A 23,581-nucleotide genomic window follows, 5' to 3' on the forward strand; every position below is an offset into this window, starting at 1 on the left:
ACTGTCGGCAGCCTGAAGATGGTTTTCCGTGGTTTCCCATTTTCACACCAGGCAAATGCTGGGGCTGTACCTTAATTAAGGCCATGGCCGCTTCCTTCCAACTCCTAGGCATTTCCTATCTCATCGTCGCCATAAGACCTATCTGTGTTGGTGTGACGTAAAGCAACTAGCAAAAAAAGAAAAAAACTAACTTTTCCTTGAAACCTCTTTGTGGCCTTGATCCTTGATTTGTAAGCATCCCTGTTGCTGATTTCCATTCCTTGTATTCCCATTTCTTCCAGGTTCTTCACCTCATGGTACCAGTGCACTGTAGTTTTCCCGATCTCAAAAAATCTTATTATGTATCTGATAGGTCAGTCTTTCTGGGTTCATTCTGTAGATACCGTATTTTCTCACATAATTAATGCCCTTGCATAATTTATGCATCCCAATATTTTTGGGTCCAAAGTGGAGAGAAAGAAATGTTCACATATTTGAAGCACCCACTTCTTCAAACATCTATCACGGAGCTCACTATGCAATTCAAAATAAAAATCTCAACTATTCAGGTAGCAACAGCCTTCCCATTGTGAAACCAGACATTCCAAATACTTGGCAACATGCTATTATCAGCCGGTAGAAAATACCACTGCACTAGTTCAGTGAGTGAATCAACGCAGAAGTGACTAGCGACGCTCTGTTCCAGTCTGGTACAAATGTATTTTACAAGTGTTTCGGGAATGAGACATGTGTTTTCTTTGATCTCAACATTGTTTTGTTAGTCTACAAGGCCGTTAGTACTGTATTCAGTGTCCGAATACAATGTGTGCTACCGCGCTAACAAAGAAATGCACTTCAAGCGACCAACAAATCTCACAAAGCATTTTGCGGACCAAAAGATGGCAAGTTTCCAAAAGTAGGGGAGGATCAGCTTAAATGTATGATTTTGTTATTGGATATGCCGTTTCTCATGAAATGCTGTATTTTAAAGGACAAGAAATAGCTGCTGCACATGGAATCAGTATCTTGGAGTTGAAGGTTAACCGAGGCTTTTATGAAGAGAAATGGCCTTTCTCCTTGAAGAACAACTTTATTCCAAAAATGCTGAATGAATTCAATGAAAAAGTTATTAATTTTCATCGCTTTGTCATTGGAAAGCGTAAAGTGAAGGAATATTTGCTCTGCAAAATAGGAACCACAGGTCAGACCCCATTCAATTTCCATATGCCACAAAGTCGAACAATCGATAAGAAGGGAACATCGAGTGTTATCGTACGCACTACCGGAAGCGAAAAACAGCTATGTACTGCAATGCTTGCTGTAACAGGTGATGGCAGAAAGCTTGCACCTTACATTGTTCTAAAATGAAAAACAATGCCTGAAGTAAAATTTCCGTGAGGGATCCATGTTCGTATTTAAAAAAGTGGATGGACACGTCACTCGTACAATTTTAGATACAAATTGTTTGGGGTCCCTCCTTTGATGCCCAGCTCTTCTTGTGTTGGACAGTTTTCTGTTTTTGCCACCATGTCATTATTATGCACTTACATGAATGGCACTTTTATGAGTTCATGTTTATTTCACTTCAGGTCATATCGCCAGCTCGTAACTGGAAGAATATTTTCCAGTGTCGATGAGTTCATGTTTATTTCACCTCAGGTCATATTGCCAGCTCATAACGGGAAGGTCAATACTTGAAATCGTGTGTCCAACTTACCTCACGTTGGAATTTTACTCCAAATTACAGTAACAGAAAATGAGTTGAACCAATTGTGTGTATATTATATTTGATGTAGCTTTTAAATGTAAATAAATTGTAAATAACTTTTTAAGTATTTGAATTCCTTGAATAATTTACACATCCCAAGTTTTCGTCTGTATTTTTCGTCAAAACAGTGTGTTAATTACGTGAGAAAATACGGTATGTCCGAAGAACCTGGCTCTCCTCTTTCAGATGGTATCTGAGATCTTTTCTATCTTGAGATATAATTCTTGGTTTCCTTTCTTTCTGTGTGATCCATCCTCTGTTCTTTAGGGTCCCAGTATCTTCCTCAGAATCTTTCCCTCCACTAGTTCCAACTTCTTGATCAATCCTGTTTTTATCAGGTTCAAACTTTCAGCTGCATATGAAGCCTCTAGGCAGATCACTGTTTGGTAGTGTCTAAGTTTTGCATTGATCAAGATATTCTTCTTGTTTTAAGTGTACCTAGTTAGTTTATATGCCAAGTTCATCTTGCTGATTCTTGATACCAGTGCCTCTCTTTCTGACAGGTTATTATTGTGTATCCACTCCCCCAGATATTTGAATTTCTCCACTTTCTGAATCCTTTTTCTCTCAACAGTCACCCATCTGGGTGCTCTTTTGATGTTGATCATGTATTGTGTCTTCTCGGAGATCCATAAGCCTGCCTTACTTGCTTCTTCCTGGAGTTGGGCAATTTGGTTCTGTGCCTCATCTGCTGACTCTGACAGAACCACAAAGGCTAAACAGTCAACTCCAATTCCTTTGTTCTTGAATCCCTTTCATATACCACTGCATTTTGCGGCATCACTCTCTAATCACTTTATCAAGAACACAATGCTAATCTATTATTTAGTTAGACATAATTTTGTCCTTTAGTCTAGTTACAAATTTTTAGAATTTCTCTTTTTTATTTACTCATAAGTCTATTTTGATTTACTGGCCAGTTTTCTTCCTTCAGTATTATTCCGATTAACATGTCTCTTTCTTGATCTGTTAGTTTACATTTGAAAATATGGTCTATTGTTTGCTCACCTGTAGTACAAGGATACATTGGATTGTCTATAACTTTGAACCTGTATAAGTACGACTTAATATGACCATGTTCTGTTAGCATAGTTGTTAAACATGGATTTAAATCTAACTTTATATGCAGTATGTGTACGCATAGATGTACTTGAGAGTGCTTACTGCTCTTTTGGTTCTAGGGAGTCGCCGTCCTAGTATTTTACCTGTACCAGACATGTTCACCAGCTCATCTTTAAACATAGCATCCGAGCCACAAGATGAAGGTGATGAAAGTGATGACGAAATGGATGATGATGTTCCATGGAGATCTCCAAGTGAGAAGATAGCGTGAGTAAACTCTTGTTTCAAAAGTAGTAGAAAGAAGCACCCTTTGTATTCTTTGTAGCATGTTATGTCTGAACAATGTTGAAACACACATCTGGTATGAACCTGTAACTAGGAACAGACTCTTTAATGTTCCTCATTAAAGCAAGATATCAGGATTTTTTTCCTTCTCTCTCTTTAATATTGACCTTTTGCTTCACATGAAATGTAATGCAAGATAAAAGTGATATTTAAATAATGGTACAGTAAAGTTTCTTACTTAAATTTAGCATGGACAGTGATACTATATTCTTCAGTCTTGCCATTTTCTACTTTTATACATATATATCAAGCATGGACGATTCTTTTCTATATGAACTCTACTTAAATATAGAGTTGAAAAACACAAAATCTTTTGCTTATTTATTGAATTTTCTCCATTGCATCAGAGTCTTGAACTTACCATGTTTATTCCGACAAGCTCTTATTACTGTATGACAGTAGAAAAATTCATAGTTTGCGCATTATTTCTTGTAATGCATACAAACAACTTATAATAGGATGTAGTATACTGCACTTTTAGAACTTATAAATGTAGAAGTAATACAATTGTTTTTAAATATAATATTTGAACCAGGAAATTATATATGAAAGAAGTCATTTTAAATTAAATAAAGCATTAATCTTTTACCATCATGAATATTATTTGTTTATGCTAAATATGCAAACACTTCAACTGACAATAATAAATTAAATACTTTAATCCTAATTAAGACAGATTTGTTTTCATCAACAGTGCAGGATGAGGTCTACCTAAATACATGGAACTCTATTTTTTGGATATCCATACATGGAAAACAGCATTTTATTTGAAAGAAGTATTTACTTGTTATGGTCATTCACTTTGCCATTCATTTCATAGGGTTGGCTGATTAAGTAAAACCACACAAGTTGTTTCTCAACTAATTTATCTTCTAAGTATGATTTTACTGCCTGAAATATTAACCATGAGTTCATGTATTCTTTTCTATCCACATGGTGAGAGCATGATAGCCATCTTCTACATGGATAACCTTTAGAGTTCGGTTAAGTTACACAGGGTGGGTCATAAGTCACTGTACCCCTTATAAATCACTTAGGTGTTATTGTCAATATTGCTTAAAAATACCTGGAGGATCTTAGTGAAATTTAGTGTGATTTATCAACAGTAAAAAAGAAGAAAGCAAAACCAATTCTGTACAGGCCATGAGAATGAGTCGAATGTAATTACTTCCATTAATCATAACCTTGGCACTAAATGGTTTAGAGTAATTAGACCTTTGCCCAGTCACCTTATGCATCAGGAAGTAGACTGGTACGCATTTCTGGTATGGGTCGAGTGAACCTCAGGACCATATGTCTCTCCTGAATTGAAAGTCTTGTTTTTCAATTTTTCAACTTCCTGATAGGAAAATGAAGCCATATCCTTCCAGGAAAACTGAGTGCACCTTTAACACCCTAGAGAAATAGTTTCTCTTTCATTATTAATAATAAGAACAACAAACTGCTAATGGTTGGTAACTGTGACTTATGAGAAAAACTTTGTGTCATGATAGGAAGAAGTTTCTCAGTTGCTCAGGATCTTGGACTGTGGAGATTTTGAGATAGCAGAATCAATAGCTTTGTGACTGAAGAGCATTTTAAGGATTGTCTTTGATATCATCAGAACCAAACACTTGTTTCTCTCTAGCTAAGAATGTGATATTCTTGGAAGTGATTTCCAAAATTTTACCTGAAATTCCATTGCTTTGCAAGCTCAGTGTGCAGTCTGTAACAGCCGTTACATTTTATATTAAGACTATGATTATCTGAAAATAAAAAGTGACACAAAAGTGTTGGACATATGTGCAAGAGACATCAATTTTAATGGACTCATATGTAACCATAACATTTCATCAATGCTTCAAGACATGCCAATAATGTTGTTATTTTAGGTGCTGGTGTTTTCAAGTTACATTTAATGTTCTTTTCCTTTTATCAATCAATCAATCAATCAATCAATCAATCAGTCAGTTAATACTGACGACTATTGGAATTAGAAAATACGTGCTAACAAGTAAGCTGCTGCTTGTAAAACATCCGCGAAAATAATCGCTGTTTCATACCGATTTTAATGTGTTTTTGTGCAAGTTTGCTATCTTTCCTGACTTTAATGGAAAATCATGTATAACGTTATAAGAACCTTAAAGTGAAGCGGTTTTGTATTCGTTGACAAAAAACTGTCAAAATGAAGCACAAACCATAAAACAGTACAGTGTGTAGGGTAGGTATCTCCTTGTTTTATTGCTGTCACTGTGTAAATAATGTATTTATGTTAATACAAGCTAAGAGCTCTGGAAAAGGTGTGCTTTTTACTGAAACCTCATTTTAAGTAAACCCCCATTTAAGGTTAAAAAGATCAGGTCCCTGTAAAAACGTTAAATAGGGGTTCTACTGTATATAAAGCAGGCACAAAGCTTGGAATGTTATATAGTACTGAGGTCTGGCCAGTAATATGATGCACAAAGAGAAACTTCACACAGCAGAAGTGTGCATGTTGCGATGGGCTAACGGGGACATGCTGGGACAAGGTGAGTAGTGAATATTCAGCAGTAGTGTAAACTCATTCATGACAGATAAACTATCAGAATCATATTTGAGATTGTTATGAACATGTGATGCGCAGACCTTATGATTACATCATGAAGAAACGGTTAACCATTGCTATGGGAAAGAAATTGGGGCAGGCCTGCAACTACCTGGATGATGACTATCCACAAGGACACAAAAATGTTGGGTCTCACAAAAGAAGATGCCCTACAAAGAAGAAATGGTGCCTCAAAATTATGAAAGCCGAACCTGTGTAATGAGAAAAGGATAAGAAGAAGAGGAGGAGGAATTGTGACCTGGAGTAGTGCTTGTACTTGGTCTCCAGATATATTGTTCACCTCCAATAGAATCCTGCCTTTTGTAAAATGGATCTGTCACTACTGGTTTTTGGCATAAACATCACACAGCATTTCAAGCATCTCATTGTCATATTTCCCCAAATATTGAACAAATTTTTGCACAGACTGTACCTGAAACTAATTCTGAGCAGTCAAGGTATTCTAATTACATGTTAGTACTATTTGAAATGATCTAAGGTATATATGACTTCATTGATAGACCAAGGACTAGAATCAACTAGGCATAAATGCACTTGCTCCACATTGGTAGTCTGGAGAGAGATTTTATGGAAATGAATGGTGAATAAATGTTCTTATGGGAATATTTTTAATTTTCTGTATTTTATGTGAAATACAAGAGAAAAATTTTAATTTTCTGGAGTCTAAATTAAATGGTTGAGAAACAAATTGTGATGATTTTATTTAATGGACCACCCTAGTAGTACAGTGTGTCCCACTCCCAGCGGGGCCGGGAGACAACACGCATGTTCTGAGTGGTATATTCTTAATCTCCCGCCTATTCTATAACTGATATTATTACGTTTATTGCTTATTTATGCACCCAATAGCCTTTATCATGAGTACTGACTTCTTTTACAGGTTTTTGTTACCACAAAGACGCATAAATAATAACCATCACACAATAGATGAACTTAAAAACAATATAACAACAGTAATTAGAATAATTATGCAACAGGAACTTAGGCATGTGAACAGCAATTTTGTTAGAAGATGCCAGGAATGTTTGAATGCTGAAGGAGACCACTTGCCCTCTTGAACAAAACACTACTACAAAGAATAAGAAGAAAACTGCAACACTTGCATCTCAACCAACTACCAACCCAACAAAATCACATCATAAATTCACGTACTCGATTAACGACTTGCACTCGCAACCCTCGCTAAAATAACTCCACTCAACTCTCAAGCCTGCCTCTTTATATACGTTGCCTGGCCAGCCTTCTAGAAGAATATGATATAACATGTTTTCTTGTAATTTCAAGAGTCTCCAGTAGCCTATTTACAGTGAATGGATTTTCTATAACTCTCTAGTGCCAAAGATACGTTGTTCTGGACTATTACCATGTGTTGCACAACACTGCATTGGATTTATTCATCATATACACAGGTAATAATAATTTATATACTATTAAATACGGGTTCTTACATCAAATAAACTCTTATTAATATACATACAGCAAATGTTTCATGACATAACCTCACAAATAATATAATCACGATTTATACCAAACAAAGTCTGGACATAACTACACGAATAATAATCATTCAAGCCCGATATTACGGTACTATTATTTACCCACGGGTTAGAGAATTGTTTCCAAGATATACTAGTCCATTACACTTGCATCAAGGTGGTATTGAAAGTGGTCTCCTTCAGCATTCAAACATTCCTGGCATCTTCTAACAAAATTGCTGTTCACATGCCTAAGTTCCTGTTGCATAATTATTCTAATTACTGTTGTTATATTGTTTTTAAGTTTATCTATGGTGTGACATTTATTATTTGTGTACATTTTATTTTTTAGTGTTCTCCCACAAATGAAAGTCGCATACACTAAGATCGGAGGAACGGGGCGGGGGGCATAACTCTTTTGATTTTATCCTATCATCAAAAATCGCCTCTATGTATTGCAAAGAATCATGTGCAGTATGAGCTGTGACAGAATCCTATTCGAAATAGCCATATCTTATCTCATTATCTCTCAACATTTGAAAAAACGTTGAGAGAATATTTGTGCAGTATCTTTCAGAATGTATGGTATCAGTGGAAAGTATGGGGCCTAATATCCATTCTGCAGTTACAGTGCACCATGTAATTAATTCTAATTAATTCTACTGTAATTCAGCCACACATGCTCTTGCAACAAACGTATCACTTGCACGGCTTCACGGCTTTCCACAACTCACAAACTGACCACCTCATGGTTATACAGTGAGTCAGCATGAGGTTATGAATACACCACTCGAGCGTGCATGTGCATGTCAACTGCCGACCTCACTAGGAGCAGGAACACTGTATGACTCTTACTACAAATTTGTAAAGTTTGATTTTAAAAGTACATTAGGTGACATTCCTAACTCAAACTCCATATTACTCTATTCCCTTACACATCAATTTATTTTATGTTTAAAGTAAATCTAATAATAGGAAATCATACAATGTCTGGTTAATACTAGCAAATAAATTATTGTTTGCCATGATGAAAGATCTCATAAACATTTCAGAACACTTACTCCTTCTTTCTCTCTATGTACTGTTGTTATGTATGAATATATTATGCTTCCTCTGTTATCTGTTTTCCCTGCTGTATAAGATTGTCCTTCACTGCTTCTGATCATCTTGTCACCTTAATGCCACTGTTATGATTGCATGTTGTGTTATTTGTTTTCCTTGTTCTCACCTGTCTATGGCACAAATTTACTATCTTCTCAGATCTGACGTTACAGAGGGGCACAATGAAGAATGTGTTAAGTCAGCATGGCATGGTGAATGCAGTCGGTAAGTGGGCTACCACTTCTATGTATAAAAGAAAAATATTCCATTGTATCTTATTTTCAGGGAAACTTTGAAATGAATAGATAATTCATAGATAAGATCGATACCATAATATCATATATGATTATATAATCTTATTGCTTAATTATATTTACCCAAATATGAAGCAAAGAAGGAAGATAAAAAGCATTACATATCCAGGTTGGAGACTAGCTAATAGCACACTAAAAATAAATAAAAACTAGGTGATCTCTAGCTGGCATCGGTTGTCAAGTGGTAAACATGCTTGAAATGTAAAAAATATCATGGAATTGATCTTGGCCTAGTCTGGAGAATTTTTTAAGGTGAAGAAACCCATTAAATACCATGTTGTTCATATTGGCATGTAAGAAGTCCTAGGTGAAATACTTCAAATAACCTTTTGTTGTGTACTTATTTTCAAACGGATCTTACTTAAAAAACATGCCTCATAACTGGAGAAGTTCACGTAGGAATGCTAAAGCAAAACAAAGTAATGCATAAATGAAAGATCAAGCCCTTTCACAGCTGTGCATTTCACATGTTGATTATATATCTAATTTCAGTCTTTAAATAATAATCTATTAATTGATTCTTCTTTTATTTATCCAGAATTGCTTTAGCAATTTTGAAGTTAATATCTTTATAACACTTTCTTTCTAGACGTAATTTATTTATCCATTTCCGTATATGAATTTCCATTGATATTTGAATTTAGCGCAAATTTCCAGGTCATGCCACTAGGAGTGCCTCTTTCGAATTGTGTCCCGTTTTAACAAGGCTAAATCTGGAAGTGTCTTGTATTGTCTATAGTGTATTTGATTGAAGGGAAGACTTGCCATTGAGTGAAACAAGATAAACTTTCCACTGGCTAGCAAGATGTGGTCTGTTCGGCACTGTCTGTGTGACTTTAAAAAACCAATAACTTCATTCTATCATAGAAAAAATGTTATATCAAATTTTCAACTGTTGTTCTTCAGCATTTACTTGTATTAGTTACTCCAATATTAAGGAAGATATTTAGATATTTTCATTTTATGATTCCTTATAACATAGTGTTGGATTGGAATTTGGAAACAAAATGTACACAAGTAGTGAATGGTAAAAGCAAAGCAAAGCAAAGTCATCTCCGCACAGGCCATGAAGGCCCTTGGAGGGGTGGAAGGTAAAGGCTTCCACTACCCGTAAGCTTGATACTTGATGGGGTAGAGTGGTTAGCTCTACACCCTGCCGCCTTTGCCACCAGGAATTAACCTGGTACTCATTTTTGGTGTGGGCTGAGTGAACCTCAGGGCGATATGCCCTCCAGAAGTGGAAATCTCATTTCTTAAATTTTACGACCCACGTCCTTCCAAGCGAACCAAGCACACCTTTACTGCCACGTCCAGGCAGCCCCTGTAGTGAATGGCAGTCTAGTTTAACCCAAATACCAAGTTTCATGCACGATGGTAAAATTGACTAAAAAATACAAATCAACTTTTTGCTTTCAACTGTCCAAGATATGTCTGAATGAAAAAAAAAACTCTTTTTTTGGTGCAAAAAATATCTTAAGAATAGACAAAAGTTATTGTTTTATTTATATAGACATCTTTTCAGATGTCTTGAAATATAAATTTTCAGAAAGAACCTTTTCACTGCAATGACCTTTTGAAAGCCCCTCACTCTTTCCAAAAGTAGTGTACCCTTTCACACCCTCTACTAAACGATCATTATTCCTTGCTTCAACTGACTATGCGCAATATCATATTCATTTAAAGAAAGGAGTTATTGATTTTTTTAAAGAAATATATAGGCTAATAAAAGCAGACATATTTATAGAAAATACAGCAAATTATTCAACGACTAAACAGCACATCAAGTGGTAGGATGTATGAAGATCTTGATTTTTCAGTAGACTTTATTATTTGGCATGAATATCTTTAACAACTGTAAATCACTGTATTAATAAACTAAAGCTAAAATTGAACCAAGTAAAAAACTCATTCCTTTTCTCAACAATAAAGTGAAAAGTGTGATAAATGTGAATAGCTAAGCAAAACACTCAATACAACAGATCATGAAGGTATCTAGAAGAGTAAAGGGTAGAGACTTTCACTGTCCATAATCTTGGTACTGATTTGGACTGAATTGTTAGTTTTGTACCTGACTGCTTTTGCCTTCTGGTACTGGCTGAAGTGGATATCTTGTTTCTAAATTTTTCAGTTTCCTGATAGGAAAATGTCCTTCTGGGTGAATCAAGCACTCCTTTATTGCCTGGACTAGGCAAACATAAGATTTATCTTAATAACTCAGATAAAAATGATTTTCCATGTGGGTATAAATTCAGACATTAGAAGCAAAAGACAAAAATTGCAGTGTTACATTTAAATACTTTCGTATACATATTTAACTGATATTGAGTCTAATAAAGAGCTGGTTAAATTCCTCATTCTCACATTTTACTCTTGGAGCTTGACTGACTCACTGAGACTTTCCTACCTTGAAAGAGAACTAGGAAAACAAAAATGTTTGAGAATAGAATTATTTTTAATTATTACTACTATGCTGTTTCATTACTATATGGTCAAGAAACTTCAGCTCTATTAGGATCTTAAAAATTGTAAAATTAGAATCAAGTGTACATTTATAGATTTTCTGTGTATAATCAGTGTTTTCCCTTAGATGTTGTATCAGGACCTCTGGAACATAGCTGCTGTATTTGTTAAAGATCTTGTAGGTTATTTGCAATGCTGTCTCTACGGTGTATAGTATTGATTCTGTGTCATATGTAAAGCCTTATATGTGATAGCTCCCTTGTGCAGTGTCTTGTTCCCAATAGCTGTAAGAATTGCTTTATGTTACATGGTTGTACGGTGTTAAAAAAATGTATTTTTAATGAGATTAAATTTGTTTTTCAGAAGTGTTCTATGTAACAAGATAAGTAATTCTCGTTGCAAGATGTTTTTCTTTTTTTTCCTTTCAATTACTGTAGAAATTCATTTACTCGCAGCACTTTCTAGATAAATGCTTCTTTATCTTTTAATTTTGTATGGCTCATTATTTGCTTACAGCTTATTTTAATGCCTATGAAACTGACCATTACTTTGCTTGAATGATTTTATTTTGTAGTTTAAAGCTATTATATGACTTTTGTTCATTATTAAATAAATATCTGGAAATAGTAGCTGAATGTAAGTATAAGTATTGTATGACCTGTTTTACTAAAACTGTTTTCTTTTCCAAGATGTATAAATAATGCTCATAATGCTATCTGATTCAATTACTTTTATATTCTGGATCTGAATCATTATCTAAATTCAGCAAAAATGAGTACTTATAGAAGAATAATTCAGTTGTTTTATTATTCAGTAAATATTGATGTCAATGTCTGGCCAGGGTATCCTGGTGTAGTAATAGAGTAGACCGTACAGCCAATGTCTCAACACCGAGTGTTGGGCAGCGGGAAATAACTCTACTCCCTAAAGGGGCCAACGGCTTTGAGCGGATGAGCCCCTTTGAGTGGGGTGATGGTCCCCTCATTGTAGGAAATGCCACTGGAAGCCATCATGCAGCATCTGTTCTCCAGGTTAGGGGTAACCTAAAGAAAGGCTATGGCTCACAACCATAGTTTATTCCCTTGAATGGGTTTGCCTGTTCAACCAAATAAACATTTAGCAACTACAGCATTATGGAATGTCATTCCGGAAATATAACTACCCCAGGTGGTAACTCTTGCAAGAAATCTACCTTCGCAGTAGGCAATGCATGCAGGTCTATGGATTCTGGGGAACCTGCACCACAATGCTTAGGTAAATCTGAACCATCTCGTCAAAAACTGAAGACAAAACAAAAATACACCTTTGGAACATTAAATGTGAATTCGCTACTCAAGACTGGAAAACAAATGAAACTAACCAGTCATGGAAGAATATTATATCAAAATTTTGGCAGTGCAAGAAACAAGATATCTGGAGGAAGACGTATCGGAAACTGAAAAACAGGATTTTTAAAAGAAAACCGGCAATAAGAACCGGCAAAGGAACTCCAATACTTGGCACAGCCTTCTTTGTCTGTAAACAGGATTCTGTGGTTGATTTCACAAGTCCATCAGAGAGGCTATTCCTTCTCACTATACATTGTGGGAATAAGAGATATACACTCATCAGTGCCCATACTCTAAAAAGTTATGATAACAGAACTATACATCAGAAAGTAGAAGAGTTCTGGGAACTGTTGAAAGATGAAATGTTAAAGATGCCTGACAAAACTATCGAGATATTACTTGGAGATTTCAATGGACAAATTTGGAAAGAGAGGAAATTCAAGAAGGTAGTAGGAGAATATCCAGCCCATAATAGAACTAACATGAAAGGTGAGAGACTGATCAATCTTTGTAAGATGTACAGCTTAAAATTAATGTCAACTCATTTTAAACACCTACCACGAAAACAGTAAAACATGCAGATCGCCTGGTAAGATAGTTGGAGGAAAGCAGATTGATCACATTGCAATTTCAGGGAAATTGTTTAAGGAAATAATGAATGTTAAGGTATAAAGGGGTGCTAATTTTGATTCTGACCATTACCTCACTAGAATTAAGATAAGGTTCATTCCTTTCAACAAAAGACAGAACAACAAACAAAGATTTCCTAGATATGATGTCCAGAAGCTACAAATCAACAAAGAAATCCAAGCTAATTGGACAGACTTAGCAACGAATATTCAGGAAGCAGCTAAAGAGACATCTTACTGGTTAAACAGAAGAAGAATATTTGGTGGAATGAGGAGTGTGAAGAGGCTTTAAACTAGTGATTGGAAGCATGTAAAAGATGGAATTTTTCAAAAACTATGAATAATTATGAACCCTTCAGCTGTGATGTAGATGTTGATTCCCAATGTTCAATAATGGACCATTTATATTGGTATTGCCTTCAGCTGTGTAAGAAAGGAAGCTGTGAAGACATTTAGACATGCCAAGAGAACTTACAATAACCAGCAACTATCACAGATAAAAAATTATTTTAAGAAGAATAACATGAGGAGTTTCTATCAAACCTTCAAAACCAGACGTTCTGGATATCAAGCACCAAGTTTGTGCTTTGCAGATAAAAATGGGCAAATAAAACTGAACAATAAAGACAACTGTCAGATTTTAGCATGATATTTTGAAAAGCTTATAAACAGTAGTGAACCAAAAGAGAGGTTAATGACAGAAGAACCGAAAGTCAAGGATCCAGATTCTCAACCACCAGATAAGTTTGAGATTAAAGAGATTGTCATGTCAATGAAGAATAACAAGGCAGCAGGGGAAGATTCAATCATGGCAGAATTGTTGAAGATGGGGAACGAACAATTATTTTAATCCTTAGATAGGTTGTTTCATAAAATATGATCTGAAGAGAGAATCCCACCTGAATGGCAGATGGCCTTGATGAGATGACAAGACTGATGTGATAAATTACGGAGCCGTTTCACTGTTGTCCGTAGCATACAAGGTCCTATCCAAAGTGCTGAAGAATAGAATTGAACAATGAATTGACCAAGAAATTTGAGAATATCAGGCCGGTTTCAGAAAAACAAGATCATGTGCTGAACAGATCCTGAACTTCCAGAACGAGGATTATGTAGTAGTATTTGTAGATTTTAAGAAGGCCTATGATTCTATTAACAGGGAAACCTTAATGAGGATCTTGGAAGAATTTGGTGTGGACGACAAATCACGGAACCCAATTAAACAAACTATCAGCTACACTGTGTCGAAGGTGAAGATCAGAGGGGAAACTTCAGATTGCTTCAAAATTAAGACAGGAGTTAGACAAGGGGATGGGTTATCACCAATGCTCTTCAACTGTGTGTTGGAAAAGGTCATTAGAGAATGGGAAGGACAACTAAGAGCCTTAGAGGGAGAGAAAGAACAATTCAGAGTTGGGGCACGGAATAAAGAGGTGAAGTTCAACTTCCTTAACTTTGGAGATGAACTGGCTATCTTTGCGAATAGTGTTGAATCAGCAAATAGAAGAATCAGTATTCTTTGTGAAACTGCTATGAAGACGGCCTTGCAGATCTCTTTTGAAAAAACAAAATTTATGACAAACATCCAATCAGTTCCAAAAATCATGAACACAACAGAAGGCAGTCAAGGCGAGAAGCAAGAATCAAAAAGATGGAATTAGCGTACCAGTTGACGAAAGATGTGTACAACAAGAAATGATTAAGGCTGAGAACAAAACTAAGGCACTATAACACCGTGATCAAACCAAAAAGGACTATACACTGCTGAGACCTTGGTTTTATCAAGCAGAGGGTTGCTGGAACAACTGGAGAAGAAAGAAAAGAAGATCTTGAGGAAGATTCTGGGACCTATATATGTTGGTGGACAATGAATATTAAGACGTAACAAAGAGATATAATGAGACTCAGGGAATCATAGAGTCAATGAAGAAGAGACGAATACAATTTTATGGACATCTCCGATGTATGAATCAAGAAAGGCTGAATCGAAAACTCAATACACATTTTGAAGGGGAAAAAAATTTTCGTAGGTGGTTTATGGAGATACATGCTGATATGGAGAGAATGGGGATTAGTCATGAAGACATCCAAAACAGGAACCACTTTCGACAATTTGTTTCTGACTTCAGGGGCTTCCAAGAAGGAGGAGAAAAGAAATCTTCAAAAGTGATTTTTTCAGAAGAAGGAAGCAGATCAGTCAACGAATGAAGCTATATTGGCAGAAGATCAAAGGCAGGGGTGGGAAAATATGCTCCAGGATATCATAGTTGTTACTCTGTGGTCCATAGTGGCCAAAATCGAACAGATTAATAATAAATATTGATGTAAGCTGCAATGTATTTTCTTTACACCAAATGTTTCCCATTAACAAGACTTGCTGTGATAAGGAGGTAAAAGTTTGAAAGTATGTTTATTATAGTGTAAGAAATTAGAATCAATAATCATGAAGTCCACTTGGGATTGGACAACCTCATTACTAACAGTGAGATTTTCCTGCAAACATCTGATATTTCTTGAATGACTTCATCTACTTATGAATATTACCATTGTTCAGTATTGGGACCGTACACTTCACAGATCTGGCGGCAGTGAATCTTCAGATAACTGACCTTGTTTCCCACATAGTAGACCTTTCAGACACACAGAACGAAGTGCACACACTGCCAATGTGGTTACAGATTGCATTTGTTTGTGAGCAAGGGATGCTGGGAGTTGGTGCACATGAACAACATTTGAAATATGTAGGCTTTCATAAGATATGGTAAAAAGTCCTTGCTTACAAAATATCCTTCACATTCTGTTGTACTTTGTAATTTGTTACATCACTGACTTTTTCTAGTGGCGCTAAATATTTCAACAGTTTCCTGGGAAACGTTTAAGTGCAGACCTTATAAGAGAGAATCCAGAAGTTCACTAGTTGTCAAAAGTATCCAGATATGTAGTCAAAACTGATCTTCTACCATAAACAATATGCAAGTTGGTCAAGTGTTCTTAAATACGTCCACCATCAATGTGCTCTGTAGTATTACTGGAGGACCAAGTCCCTTCCATGCAAAACACCCACACTATTACTCCACTTCTGCCAAACTTTACTGTGGGCACTGTACAGTCTGACATGTATTGTTTGTCTGACATGACATCACACCTGTACCTCCACATGGTGTAGCATGACTCGTCACTCCAAATCATACATCTCTAGTCGTCCATGGACCTCTGTACACAGTTAGGCAAATTTGGAGGAATGGAACTAAAACCTGACAAAAACAAAACTAAGACAATGGTGATGATATCAGGAAAGAGAAAAGGAAATGAATCAGGAGAAATCAGAGAAGAATATTTGTAGTAGCAGACCTCTTCAGGTTCTTGAGAAGTGAACCAATGGAAAATTCCAAAACTTGCTATGAAAATAAACAGGAATATTCAGCTTGGGAATGTTTTAGTGGATATGGAATCTAGTTTGTAGTAGAGATTATAAAGACCTGTCTAGTGTCAAAGGAAGACAAAATCTAACCTCAGCAATGCATTCTTCCTGTTTTAACATATGGTTGTGAGACTTGGACACTAAACAAGTTTACAAAAGGAAAACATAGGACAGCTCAGAGAGCCATGGAAAGGGCAATACAAGGAAAGATAGGAAAAGAGCAATTGACATCTGATCAATTATTAAGGTTAAGAACATCTTGGAGAGAGCATGCTCCAGTGGGCTGGCCATGTTTTGCATGATATAATGATGAAAGATGGATGAAGCTAGTGTTGGAATGGAGTCCTAAAGAACATCGGAGGCCTAAAGGAAGACCACCAGACAAATGAGACAGAGATATCAGGAAGAATGCTGATATCATCTAGCAGACAACTGCACAAAACCATACCACTTGGAGAAGACTGTTACAAGCCTATTTTGATCTATGACTTAAAGAGGCCATATCATTTAATGTTGATTTGGCTGATAGTGATGCAGTACAGAATTTTAAAAAGAGAGGGGAAGAAAATTTAAGTAACAAACACAAGAAAACTAGACTGTGATGAATTGTACACAATAAATAGATGAATGAAGAAATAATGCACAAGTAAAAGAAAAGAAATGGTGTAGAAAACTCAGATTACGTGAGACATATGTCAGAGAAACAGTTAGTGATTGTCACTGCCATTTGCTCCATGTCACTGGTTACCTGTGCTGAGTCACATCCCTCCACCTCACTTAAGACGGAAGCAAGCTCTACTAAGGGAAGCTAAGAAAATCTTTGCATCACCCTCTTTGCCACTGCACCAGGAATTCTACCATCCATCACTGCAGCAACTGCAATCAAGAAGACAGCAAGTGTCACTACAGAGCAACTCATTGCGAATGGATTTGACCTAACTGAAAGCTGGAAGCATGAGTGGCAACAAAAACATTGGGAACAAGTGCCCACCATCTTGATCCCACAAAGAAGCCAAACGGTTTTGACCTACCGAGGAACCTCTGGTGCCGTATCAAAAGGTTAAGGACTGGACATAGTTGTTGCAATTATTTCAGGTACAATTGGGGTTGGATCAGTTCACCAATGTGTGATTGTAACGTGGAAGAACAGACGATTGAGCACCTGGTCCAACGCTGTCCTCTTCATTCGTACCCTGGCACTCCTGATGATTTGTTCGCTCTCACTCCTGGTTTATCTGAATGGCTGAGAAGGATGGACTTTAAAGTTTGATTTTGCCTTGTGTATATAAATATATATTGTATAAAATCACCATACGATTAAATAATAAAATTGCCATTTGCAACTTCTAAAGAGGATATAGATCTGAAAGAAACAACTTTAGTCATTTTAAACCATTACATTTTTATTCACTTTTGTACTTAAAACTATACAACTTCAAGACAAGTTTTGATTTCTTTGGAATGCTGGAATTTTTCAGAATTTACTGAATTATTTGATATAAGCATATAAATATAAGCATAGTGTAAGTATAATCTGGTGTTGAAAATGTTTCACAAAGGTTGTTTATCTCTGTGTTCACTAAATTGAATTGTTTATAAAACTAGAGAGTATTGAAGGGAATGCAGAAAAAATTGATCTTGATAAAACAGCTGTTCATCCTCCACAGTATAGTTATGTTTGCATCATCTTTTAATTAATGTATTTATTTTAATTTTATGGTCTACTTTTCTTTTATTGTGTGTACATAAGCTCACCGGACAAAAAATTATTCATCCTAATGCGCACACACAGATGGATCTTTAAGTCTGTACAGATGGCGCACCAAATGAATCCCATGCTCAACCATATACACACTGCCTCTACATGAGCATAAGGCAGCAGTGATCAGTAAGACATTGATATTTCAAGCGGACAGTGTACATCAACGTGGGTAGATTTAAGAATGTGACAGAGTGACAAAAGGGCAATCGTGTTTGGCTGTGCCCATGGCCGTGCAGTGCGTGAAGTTGCTGGATTTGTTGGTGTTTCACAGCGGACTGTTCAACATGTCTACAAGCAGTTGTGTACTACATGTGGCCATGAAACATGATGTCAGAATCGTGATCGGAAAAAGATCCTGACTGACTGAGAGGGACCAGAGATGTGTTTCAAGACTTGTGAAACAAAATCGCTTCCAAACCTGACAGAAATTACTCCAGTCAGTGAATGAAGGTCCATCCCAGCCTGTTAGCAAGATAACTTTGTAAGAAATAAATTGACAAGAGGGTCCACCTTTTCAATACAATATATCAAGTAAATGATATTACATCAGTCTTGGTACTAGTTTCAGCCACTGATGTAATATCATTTGAAAAGGTCAATTTATTTCTTGTAATTGCACTTCAAAATTGAACAAAAATGAAATTTATAGCTTATAAGATAACTTTGTGATGGGAACTGCATGCAGTGAACATTAGGAGTCGGTCACCTCGCAAGAAGGAAGGGGAGTTAGGGATTGGAATAACTTACCAAGGGAGACGTTCAATAAATTTCCAATTTCTTTGAAATCATTTAGCAAAAGGCTAGGAAAGCAACAGATAGGGGATCTGCCACCTGGGCAACTGCCCTAAATGCAGATCAGTATTGATTGAGACCATTCCTCACACAAGCACATAAAGCTGCACATCTTCAATGGGCTAGAAATCATCAAGCATGGACAGTAGCTGACTGTCGGAATGTAATGTGGTCTGACAAATCGCATTTTTACCTATGTTCCAATGACGCACGTTGTCGAGTGCACTGAAGGTCAAATGAAGCATTTCATCCTGGATAGGTGCAAGGTCAGGTTCAAACCAGAGGTGGCTCTATGATGTTTTGTAGGTGTTTTTTGTATCATCCATTGGGCCCACTCACTGAGGTGATCACTAACATGAACCAGCATGTTTATTTAAACATTCTGGATGATCAGATGTTGCCTTTCAGACAAAATTGGCATGATGAGGAAATCGGCATGATGAGTATGCTACTGATACCCTGATTTTTCAAGTTAACAACAGCAAAGTTCATAGGGCTGGACACATATGTGACTGGTTTTACGAACACTCCCCCACTCTATTACATCTCAGTTGGCCTGCAACATCGCCTGACTTGAATCCCATTGAAAATCTGGGACATGTTGGGACAACGGGTAAAATGCCTACATCAGCATCCCCGCAGCTTGGGGAATTGTGCGATCAAATCCTCAGCGAGTGGCTTAACCTGAATGCGACATACCTGCATAACCTTCTGGACTTACTTCCTAACCAGATCCAGGTGGTTATCGAGTCCAGAGGCGGAGTTACATGGTATTAAATGATGCTTATAATTATTTCTCCAGGGGTGACTAATTTTTTGTCCAGTGAGCTTACGTACAGTATAGGAAACAGGTGGAGACCAGCAGCTTGTCATGTGAGCATGTGAGTTTTGTAGCCATTTGTTCCTTTTATGTGTACTCTATCCACAGCCACTTACATGGCAAGTTACTGCTCTCCATCTGTTTTTTTGTATGCTGTATATATTTTACTCCTGTTAGCTTTCTTACCTATGCATTTACTTATTCAAATAATTATACTACTGATCATTTTCTTAATTCTTATTATTTTACAAACGGCGGGGATCTGTATTTCATAGTAGCTAATTGGGAACCACCGATCATCCCGTCTACTTTCTAAACAATAGCATGTAACATCCTTAGAGAATCTAAGTTTCTCCTGTGAACCTCAGCCTTTATTTATGGAAATTGTTAGCATACTAAAGCTACCAGGAGCTGTTACAACCTAAAATGGCAGCTGGGAGATTTTTTTTTTCATATTTCTTAAAGGTGAAGATGGGTGATGGTGATTATTAGTATTATTTTATTATTGTTATTATTATTATTATTATTATTATTATTATTATTATTATTATTATTATTATTATTATTATTATTATTACTAACATATTGTTCTCATTTTTACAGAATTGTAAAAGGTTTTCCACCCGTTTCACCCTACATTGGTGTGAGTCCAACGTTATGTTACCTCCTTAAAGAAAAGAAGCCTCTTTGTTGCCTTCAGTTAGCACAGGTAAGGAACATACCTTATAAACGCTCATGTTAAGATCTAAGCGTACATGACATAAAATGACATATGAGGCGAGAATACCTTTCTACATTCTTTAAGTTATTAATAGTAAAAAAAATTTCTCTTCAGTTTTATTGTTTCTTCAAAACGTGCAGCCTCAACTCAAGGAATAGCAAACAGAGGCAAGGTTGGTACATTCTATGCTAGTGAATGGACATCAAGACATGGTTGTTTACCAGAGTGTGGCTGCATCAGACACGTGTAACTAGAGTGCAGTGTTGGCTTATGTATTATGGTTTAGAAGAATGCCATGGATTTCTGAAATATACCGTATTACCTCCCTACATGTTTTCTTTCCCGTTTATGTTACAAACAAAAGATAGGTAGCTAATATAATTGTAAGAATAAGAGGTACGGATGTCGAATTGTTATTGATGCAAACATACATTTATTTTATTACAAGATATTAGTTTCATTCCGTATTGCCTGTTTACACTTTATTTTCGAGAGCATCCATATCAACATTGACCCATTCAAGAACCCTTCTCACAATTTAAATGAGATTAATGAAAGAAAGAATACATTACTTGAAATGTTCATTCCATTCATTTGCCAATAATTTTATTATAAGAACAAACCCTGCTTCCAGCTCATCAACATAACACCACCCCTCCCCCTCCCTTTCCTCACCTGCTTAGCACCACCCTCCCTCCATTCTTCCCCCTATCCATACCAACACAGCTGACCCAGCCATACACACGTCTAGTGGAAACAAGACATCCAGACCAACAAGGTAGGTCAGGCTGTTCGAGAGGGAAGCCACTCAGTAAGTAAGTCACACGTTTATTTCACTATTGCTTCATGTCTCTTAGCTTCAGCTTTCTACACACATTCTTACACCTTTCCATTACAGATCACATCTGGACTTTATAAGATCAACATATCGACGGTGTCCACTAATTGAGTACCAGGCCTTTTTCCACATATTCTATATTCAGCGGCTTCTGTTGCCCTCCATATCATATGCTTACATTACACATTGAAGATGGACAGTTCCAACTTTATAATGGAGATTTTACCCTCATTTTAGAGTGATAATATTTTTAGATGCCGGGCTGAATGGCTCAGACGGTTAAGGCGCTAGCCTTCTAACCCCAACATGGCAGGTTCGATCCTGGCTCAGTCCAGTGGTATTTGAAGGTGCTCAAATACGACAGCCCCGTGTCTGTAGATTTACTGGCACGTAAAAGAACTCCTGCGGGATAAAATTCCGGCACCTCGGTGTCTCCGAAGACCGTAAAAGTAGTTAGTGGGACGTAAAGCAAATAACATTATTATTATTAATATTTTTAGACATAGAGGTTTCCAGCCTCACTATAACCCTGCTTGTTTTAGATATTTTAATTATGTTCTACTCTGTTTTTACACGCTCCTTCACATTCTTTATAGTGTTACTTATCCAACATTAATTCATATATTTCATTGAAGATGGCTCAAAGATGTGCTGAAACATGTTTGGCTAAAAATCATTCTGTCAGTATACAGTGTGATTCAGCAACCCCTTTCAATATCTTTTGCTGCAGCCCAACTAATGTGTACATGGTTATAGGGGTGCTATTCCCCAACAGGCGTACTATATGGTACTAAGGTTCAGCGAGCACATTTTGCACACGATTCTGAATCCTAGCGAAATGTTATATCATCCATTCACAAAACATGATGCCTTGAAATCATGTAGCAACCTTTTTTTTTTTACCATGTAACTATGTTAATTTGCCGTGCCTCGTGACCGGGTGTAACGAAGAGGGGAATTAATGCAAAAAACTAAGTAACAGTGCAATAATTAATGTCTTAAACACTGAACCGGATGGCGTATGTACTCTGCTCTCGTTGTACTACCAGCATGTTTCCAGCAGTGTAGCGTAGCAGATGTGGTTAGGCGTTCGCCTGACAATCGACAGTATGTGTCAGCGGCAATTCAAATCCTGCATCATTCAAATGTTTTTGCGTCGGTACGATGTTTGAATACGTAAACACAGGCCCAAGTTTTCCACATTCAAATAGTAGAATGACACTGTTATTCATCTTGTGCCCTGCGCACACTCCTCTGGTTATAATGTACTATAATCTCCGCTGTTATTTGGCATGTTTTTCCACAGAGGAATATGTCGACATGCTCCTCATTTATGGGGAAGCAAGACAAAATGCATGCAGGGCACTACTTCTGTACCAGGAACGGTATCTCGACAGGCAAAACCCGGCTGCTACGACATTCCACCGTGTTGAAAGATGCCTACGGACAATAGGCATGATTTCCAACCAGCCACCAGTCTGTGATAGGCCCGTTACAGATCACTGGATTTAACGCCGTTAAACTTCTTCTTGTGGGGACATTTGAAGAACGCTGTTTAAGCTCAAGCACCGGAAAACCACGACCAGCTCCAGCAACTCATCACGATCTCCTGTCGAGCAATTACACCTGAAATGCTTCAGTGTGCAAGACAATCTATTGGACACCGGGCTCGAATGTGCATAAACCAAAACGGTTTAACATTGTCAGGGCAGTTGAGTTGCTATTATTTCTGGTCTGTATGTGCCCGACCTGCTAACTAATCGGCCCACCTTAGGGCCACAAACACATTCATTGACACACAATTTTCATGGAAGTGGGTATTGAACTTACATTGCGTACGGTACGTATCAAACAAATATTTCAAAAATTCATAATCTTCGCTCCGGACTCGAACGTCCCACCTGACATGCAAGCCCGCTCGCCCCGCCTTCACCAACTACACTATGGTTCCGTACGGCACACTGGGCAGCTTATAGCAAGTATTAGGTTTACTGCAGTAACAATATCAATTTAGTGTTTTGCCAGCTTGTCAGGTTCATATGATCTAGAAGGCATACGCACGCCTTCCAGTGTTTAATACAACTATAACATTATGGCGTCCTGTCATGGTGAGGAGGTAAATACCAAGATAGACAGTTGTGTTGTCTGAGCATACCAGTAGGGCAAAGTTTTCAGGACGGAA

At 36.9% G+C, this 23,581-nt stretch overlaps 1 protein-coding gene across 1 annotated transcript in view; it reads left to right on the forward strand.

Annotated features, from left to right (window-relative positions):
- SLO2 (slowpoke 2) overlaps positions 1-23,581 on the forward strand; it is a 525,845-nt gene that overhangs the window by 398,886 nt on the left and 103,378 nt on the right. The window contains exons 15-17 of the mRNA XM_068227345.1: positions 2,929-3,076; positions 8,474-8,539; positions 20,444-20,549. Of these exons, the coding sequence (XP_068083446.1) occupies positions 2,929-3,076; positions 8,474-8,539; positions 20,444-20,549 (320 nt within the window). The remainder of the gene's footprint in view (positions 1-2,928; positions 3,077-8,473; positions 8,540-20,443; positions 20,550-23,581) is intronic.

Source organism: Anabrus simplex, chromosome 4, assembly GCF_040414725.1.
Source record: "Anabrus simplex isolate iqAnaSimp1 chromosome 4, ASM4041472v1, whole genome shotgun sequence".
NCBI classification, from domain to species: domain Eukaryota; kingdom Metazoa; phylum Arthropoda; class Insecta; order Orthoptera; family Tettigoniidae; genus Anabrus; species Anabrus simplex.